This window comes from Aegilops tauschii, chromosome 2 (genome assembly GCF_002575655.3).
Source record: "Aegilops tauschii subsp. strangulata cultivar AL8/78 chromosome 2, Aet v6.0, whole genome shotgun sequence".
NCBI classification, from domain to species: Eukaryota; Viridiplantae; Streptophyta; class Magnoliopsida; order Poales; family Poaceae; genus Aegilops; species Aegilops tauschii.
Window position 1 is genome coordinate 349,071,113 of NC_053036.3, and position 7,978 is coordinate 349,079,090.

At 44.7% G+C, this 7,978-nt stretch overlaps 1 protein-coding gene across 1 annotated transcript; it reads right to left on the minus strand.

Moving 5' to 3' along the window:
• Nucleotides 1-2,329: 2,329 nt before the first annotated feature.
• Nucleotides 2,330-6,284, minus strand: LOC109745041 (uncharacterized). Its single transcript, XM_020304181.3, has 6 exons — nt 5,888-6,284; nt 5,561-5,756; nt 5,291-5,363; nt 4,372-4,421; nt 2,842-2,955; nt 2,330-2,745 (listed from the first exon to the last, which is right to left on the minus strand). Exons 1-6 carry the CDS (start codon nt 6,186-6,188, stop codon nt 2,619-2,621), a joined length of 861 nt encoding a protein of 286 aa, XP_020159770.1. The 5' UTR covers nt 6,189-6,284; the 3' UTR covers nt 2,330-2,618.
• Between the last annotated feature and the right edge of the window lie 1,694 nt (nt 6,285-7,978).

Genomic DNA, 7,978 nt, shown 5'->3' on the forward strand with positions numbered 1-7,978 from the left:
TGCTATCAGGGAGATTATCTAAGTAATGAATAATGATAATTTGAATCAAAGTACTCTTGAGAGTTTTCATCAAGGGTTTGAGCATTATAAGATTCATCACTATAGAAAGAGTCATCAACAAAGAGCATATTATTTGTGTGTAGAAAATTACTCTGCAAAGTGGAAGGTGTGCATGTTGAAGCTTCCGGCCGGCTGTTCTTGAGTTCCCATCTAGTGAAGGCAATGCCACGGTACGACCAGTGGGGGTTTCAGGACACAGAGGTAGTAGCTTTACTACTGATACTTATGGTCGGTGAGAAGGGAGAAGACTGACATGCCTTGAGAGGGTGGCGCCGATCACTCTGTGTGCAATGTCGATCTTAGGCTTAACTTTGAATCTATGCTAGGAAAAATGGTCAATGCTAAAGGACAAGATCGATCGAAATATGCCATGGTGTTATTGGAGGTGAAAAGGCTTATGGGTGAGCGGGAGTGCAAAATTACTCATGTTTAGAGAGCAGAATAATGTTAGTCATGCTTTAGCGAACTTTGGGAGGATGGAAAACCATACTGTGGTTTGGCTCTGATCCGGTCCTTGTGGTTTGGCTCTGATCCGGTCCTGGTAATATCCCTAGCTTGTGTAGAGATGAACTTCGATGCTCTTGAGTAATACACTCGTTTTCACTCCCGCCAAAAAAAGGATGATATGCCGATCTAAATGAGAAAAACAATTTTTTATTAAACCTCCAAGGCACAAAATCTTCCATGCCGTTCTGACTTAGGGGGGTAGCAAGGATGTATTCGACATCAATAGGCTAGAAAATGGATCGTACTAGTTCTTCATCCCAACCATCACTAATTGGATCAATAAGCTGGTCAACAGTCCGAATAAGTATCTGGCCCCTTGATGTTAGGACCTTTCCATTTGAGTTGTGAGGGATCCACACATCTTCCCATATATCAATTTGTCTCGGATCCCCTACTTTCCAAATAGCTCCATTGTTAAAAGTATGTAGGTTAGAGCATTTACAGCCGGACTTGGCAAATCTGGCCTCTATACGCTTGCAGGCGCGTCCGGGCAGCGCCCACCGGCCCCTCATATCTTGCGCTGCACATCCATATACCTCAAGTGCGGAGCCACAAATCCATGCAATCCATGTGTGTGGACCATACGATACAAATTATCCGAATTCAATAGTTCAAAACAAAGCAAAGCAAATCATAATTCAACAAACTGGACGTCTGAGCGTGACAGATGGCTCGCTTGCCAGATCACTGGCCGAACACCATCCATGCCGTCTGCTCCAAGGCCATGCTTGCGTCTTGCTCCGCTGCCGTCGCATCTTCCCGGCGACGTTCTCCACCTTGCCCGACGGAGCAGAGGAAGGGACGCCGACGGATGAGGTGGACGCAGTCTCCGTCGTGGCGGTCGGGGACGGGTTGGACGACATCTAGGGCGATGGATCGGGACCGGTAGTGAGGATGGGAGCAAGGGTGGCGGACGGCAGGGGCTTGGGCGCTGGAAAGGTAGGAGGGCGGCGGGAGGAGGAAGGGTTTGAGGCAAATTATGGTGGGTAGGGCTGTCAAGTCCGACGTGGCGGACGCGCCCGGGCGCCCTATATCCGCCCCATATTTGCGCTGGATATGAGGGACGGTCAGTCCGGACGTTTGAGACCCGTTTAAAGAGCCAGTCTGAGTTGGACTTTTGTGACCAGTCAATGACCAGGCCGTTCCCCGGGCGTTTGAGGCGGGTTTGGGACACTTGACTGTGCTCTTACCGCTCTCTATTTTGTGCAAATTTAGTATTAAAGTGTGTGAGAACATGTTACCCAATGGGACACGAGGCGAGTCACCCGGTCCATCGGGTCGGCTCCATGTCTCCGAATAAAGCACACGGGCCAACACATACCACGCCATTCCCATCCTTCTTAGGGGCAGCACGTGCTATCATCCCAGACACGAATGAGGTCTTCACTGTCCCTGGTGTTACTATGAAGGAAGAATGGGCTTGCTTCGGCTATAGTTTTGTTCAGGCGGAATCCAACTCGTCAGAAATCAGCAACAGACTAGTGCAGAGCGTTTTACAACGGTAGGAAGGTTAATTCACACATTGTCCAAGACGGGCGAATGCAGCAACACATTCTCTCGCATACCTTGTAACTGGATGGCTTTATCATGAGTGTAATTGTGAATGCTGTAATCATGTTTTCCAATCAATAAAACCAGCCACAATGACCTTCCCTTGAAAAACAGAAGTATATTGGCTTGCGAGTGGTAAAAAGCGTCAAGTCCAAATTAGTTTGTTGTTTAACACTAGCATAGCAGATGTACACCACTACACAGGAGGTCATAAATATCCTAGCTTGAGTTCATGAGTTTTCATTAGTTGATATGAATTCCAACACAGCAGCTTCAGTCTCATGGAAACATTGTATGTCTTGCAGACTTGCTCATTCAGCAAGGAGTGGCAAGGTACATTGGAAAATCGCAACCAAAACTCCTAATTTTCTCACGCGACCAAAATTCCTACTCCCTTTGAACTGAAACAATGACACTTATTTTGGATCGGAGGGAGTAATATCTTGCCGCCAACTACGATTGGTAAGTGTACTTGGGACACTACTTCACGGTATAGACATTTACTCAGCAGGCGTTAGGACTTTACTGGCATCTTTCTCAGAAATAGCACCATAAAAGCATATTCTTGTGTCGCCTCCTCTAACCTTCTCATCTAGATATCCCTTGTACAGGTCCCAAAACTCGTTGCTGCATCAAAAGTGATATGAAAATATAATAAGATGGAAATGGCACTGGTTGCATATAGCATTTCTGAATGTCCGGAGTTGTTGACGTAAGTCGTACCTGACTTGCGGTAGCGTAAACAAATTAAATGACTTCGGGTCCCTCTGCATGTCGAGTACCACTAGTTTCAAGCGTGACAGCGATAAAGCTTCCATGTCAATTAGTTTCTTGATTCTGATCAAGAGATGAACAAGCATAAGAGAAAAGATTAATGAAAGAAAAATGCAAAACTGCTCTATACAACACACAAAACTTATGTTGCTACCTTGACAAAAGGACGACAATTTACATGTATTACTGCTGAACAGCAGGCAATCTTTTCCTCCACTAGACTATTTACGGTAAGAATTCAATCAACTTTTGACATTAGCAGGCATAATCCTACAACATGCTCAGTAACATAATGCATGAGAAGAAAAACAAGTGTTCTTAGATACGACCTACTTATCAAACTTGAAAAATAAAAGATATAATATCCCAGGCTTCGCATGGAAACAGACAAGATTTTTCACCAAAGTTGGAGCAATTAATAATCAAGAAGTTTAATCTCAACATTGTCACACCCAATGCCCACGGCGAACAAAGTATGCAACATGAGACGGCATCAATGGCCAAGCAGATGCCGCTGTCAGTTCTCCATGACTTTTTTTCTTCAATGAGATTGTAGTAAAGCAGTAATTCCCCTTCGACAACACACTGATGTCTTAAACAACAATAGAAGTGAACAGGGATAGTAGCTTTGTCAGCCAACTTTTATTATTTCTGTTGGGAAGCAGACAAAAACTAGTCCAGCTGGGTTAAGCTGTTCACTGCCTATTTTGAGCTCCAGAAAGACAGGCTAAGACAGCTCCAGTCATAGTACCAGCATATGCTCAATGATCCAAAAATGATGTAACCAAGGGCATTTGTGGTTCCCAGCCACAGTTTGCTATGCCTAAGCTTAGGCGAGCCACAGTTTGCTATGCCTAAGCTTAGGCGAGCCACAGATTTTTAGGTATGTGTCTAATATGCATTATAAGCATTGCTGCACTTTAATATTCCTACAGTTATCTGTCACAAACTTCTAAATTTTTGCTAAATCTTGCCACACCTGTGGCCAGTTTTTCTTACTCACACTTCTGTAGCAAGCTGCACTTTGCCTTAGCTTAGTTCTGGCAAGCTATAAATTATACGTGCTGTAGCAAACTTTGCAGGTTAGACACTGTTAAAATATTGTGGTGATTCATGAGACTATTAGCTTTGTAAAAATAGGACGAAAAAAAAGTAAAGAATATATGCTGCAACAATACAATAAATGCTCTATGTTCTGAGGAAGACAAATATAAAAATTATATTATATTAAAGGTGTTGAACCTAGCAAATCGACATGGATGTATCCTTTTATCTGTGAATCACAGCACTACCAAGTATATTACAAGATGAATCACAGCACTACCAAGTATTAAAACCTAAAATAAATCTTAAATCCTACAAGTAAAAAATTGTGAACCCAATTGGTCTTCAATCCACCAAATACTAAGCTCTCACTGTCTGCTGATTAAACATAAAGACATATGCCGGACAAAAGCTTGAGCATTCAAGACTGCATACCTGCTGGGTGTACCACAGGCTATATTAACTCGATCTTTAAGTAGCGTGACCTACATATGAAAATTAGCACAGAGAATGAGATAACTGAATAAAAACCAGTATGAGGCCAAGAAAAAAAATCAGAATGCCCGCGCCGTAATTTACAACAATCTTGTTTGCTATTTTGCAAATAAAAGAACAATCAAGTAAAAAAGGTGTCCATGTGGTTACCCGTCCTGTGATTAATAGCATTAAGTTTTCTCTCCGCTCCAAACCGAGCCACCGCTGACGGTCTCACGCAACACGGAGAGAGAAGGGGGTTGAACAAGAGGGAGACACAAGACTGGGAAAAGGTGAGAAAAGGCGTCATAATTGAGCTACCACCCTAGACGGATGTTCCTCACCCTGCCACCTAGAATCCGGCAAAACTATGGTTGAGCTCAGGCAGGATGATTATTTCCTGCCATTTGGCTGTCATGTTGTTTCTGCCTTCTACTCCCTCCGTCCCATAATGTAGGACTAGTGTCAAATAACGTCCTACATTGTGGGACAGAGGGAGTACTTTGCTGGCTTGTGCTACCATAGGGTTAGCTACTTTTTGCCAAATAGGTCATGCCTCCAAAAGAATTAGAACACTGGCAAAGCACCCGTCAGATAGCGTAATGACCATGGTTCAGAGGGAGCCACGAATACGGCAGCTAGGTTGCAGATATCGCAAAAATAATGTTGTGGCTTCTTTCAACATCAAGGTACCAAATCCAGGTAGAGCATTTGTAGCAGAATCACAGAGGCACAGAGCTGCTTTATTTGTGTTGTGAACATTACAGGCAAACAGGATACAACAATCAATAAGGCAGCAACCAATGGTTTTGAGTCGCCGAGACAGAGCAGGAAAATGCAGCGACTTGGGAAGCTAATTGTCGGAGTCATAAAGGCGTACCTGCTCCTCCACTTTCATGTGTTTGGCAAAGAGCTTTACTGAACGGCATCCTCTAGTAAACATCTTCAACCCCCTAGAAACCAAATGTTGATGATATGAAAACAGGGCAACAGCCGCTTCAAACCATAATTTGAAGATATACATGATAGAAACTTCTGATAGTTCTCGTCCACGATAGTTTTTCAAAACGATGTAGTGGCAGTGCAAGCGCAGCAATTTAATTCATAACAACAGCAGTTTCACAAGATAAAGTATCATAACAGCAGCTACCTCAGAAGCTCCAGTGATCTCAGTGCACCCAAGCTGATAACCAGGAGCGCCGGGCTGCCCGCATCGATTGACCCCTCAACGAGCTTCCCCTCACAGAGCTCCCCCTTCCACGTCGCTCCGAAGGCCCCCTTCACATGGTCACCGAAGCTCTCAACGTCCTGGCTCGCCCCCTCGGCGAGCTGCACCATGCACCCCTCTACACAGAGGGCAGCGGATCCGGAAATCTTTTATAATCCGTCCAACACTTACAGCGAGACGAGCATAGAGACACGCTGAATCGAATTTGACAGGACCCGGCCACAGTGGTTCGTCTGAATGTGAACATACCGGAGTAGGCGCCGAGCTCGAGTGGGGAGAGGCGCATCTTGGCGGCGCGCTCGAAGCTGCGGAGGAGGAACTCGAGCTGCCGCGCCGGCGGCAGCGCGGCCGACAAGAGGACGCCACCGCCCGCGGGTTCACCTGCGGCGGCGGCGGCGTCGTTGGTTTGGTCCTGCTCAGCGGGTGGGCGCGGCTTCTTCTGCTTGTGCGTCTTCTTCGAGACGGGATTGGTTGATTTCACGGCGAGGCTCTTGGCGGGTTTTTGCTGCTTCTTCCGCTTGCCAGTGGCCGCCTGCGACGGCGGCGCCATTTTGGGGGTACGGGTTTGGGCTTGGAACCTGACTTTGGCGATGCCGTTCCCAGTTAGGGTTTAGTTCGATGTTGTATGGGACGCGGTAGGCCTCGGGCGGGAGGCACAGCTACTCCGTCTTATGTTTCTTTACGGGCAGTATTTCTTTTTTAGGGATCACAGCTTGGTGAATATCGGGTGTTCCCGAGGCTCACGTGATAATACGGGCTACTAGGAACCGTTGGATCTGAACCGTTGGATCTGATCCAACGGTTCCTAGGAGCTCTTGAATATTTTGCACAAAAGCTATCCAAGAGTTTTAAAATTACGAGTGGGTCCATCAACTTCTCAGACTGAGATCCAATCCAACGGCCCAGGAGGCGGTACTGTGGTAACATATAAGGGGCGGTATCACGTGAAACTTTCCCTCTAGCTATAGTTGTGGCCAAACCGATCGAATTTTGCGTGCCCGGCAGAGGACTAAAATGGGTCGTGCTTGGCCGCCCGTGGCACGCTGTGTGTCGTGCTCGCCCGTCGAGGTACCCATGTGTCCTTAAACTCTCAAAGGCAGCAACTACTTTACCATTTGGTCGTCATGTATGGCTTCAAGTTTTACCGGACATCGTTTGAATTCTCAAACAGATTCTTAGTTAAATAAAGTTGTTGCCACTCAAATGGTGACTTATTGAATGCAAAGCTAAATAAGGGTTCCTCTTTTACTTGGCAAAGTATTATGGTGGGGGTTAATTGTTTAAATCATGGTTGTATATGGCGTCTTGGAAATGGTCACAATATTGATATTTGGGAAGATGCTTAATCCCGAATTGTGCAAATAAAAAATTAATCACACCTAGAGGGAGTAATTTGATCTCAAGGGTATCTGATTTAATTGATCTTGATTCCGTTGCTAATAATTGGGACGAAAATCTAGTTACACAAATGTTGTGTTGCAATTCCATAGCCCCAACATGACATATTGGATTTTGTCGCTTGGAGCTATTTAAAGAATGGAACATTTTCTGTTTGATCGGCCTATGTTGTGCAATGGGAATGCCAACACGGGAGAAAACTAAGAAGAAAAGATGATATGAGACATGTAACTATTAATCATATTTGGAGTGGGATTTGGAAGTTATCTTGCCCATCGAAGGTAAAAAAATCATTTGGCACACGCTGCATGGCACTCTTCCGCGTATAGTTACTTTGACGAATAGACACATAACAGTTACCCCCAATTGTCTTGCTTGTCCCTTTGAATCAGAAGATTCAAAGCATATGTTATTTCAATGTCAGAAATCAAAGGAGGTTTGGAGAGTGCTGGGAACGGATCAGGTCATTAAAAGAGCTTGCGAAGTTGATTATGCTAGTAAGGCGGTTCTTAAATTTTTACTTTCTATGCCTGAATGGGAGCTGACTATCTTGGGTACTCCCTCCTTCCATCTGTATAGGGCATAATGCGTTTTTCGAGGCTAACTTTAACCAAACGTTAAAGAAATACTATATGACATGCAACTTACACAAAGCATATCGTCAAATTCGTATGTGAAAGGAGCTTCCAATGATATAATTTTCACATTATACATCTCATGTACTATTAATCTTGTCAATAGTCAAAGGAGGTCTTGAAAAACGCATTAGGCCCTATCTAGATGGAAGGAGGGAGTATTCCGAATGTCCATGGGATGATTGCAATTACAACTTGGTACTTATGGTGAGAGAGGCGAAAATTAGTCCATAAAGAGAAAACCCAAGATGCTAACCATATCTCTACGGGGATTCGTGCTATTATATTAAACTATGTTATGACTATA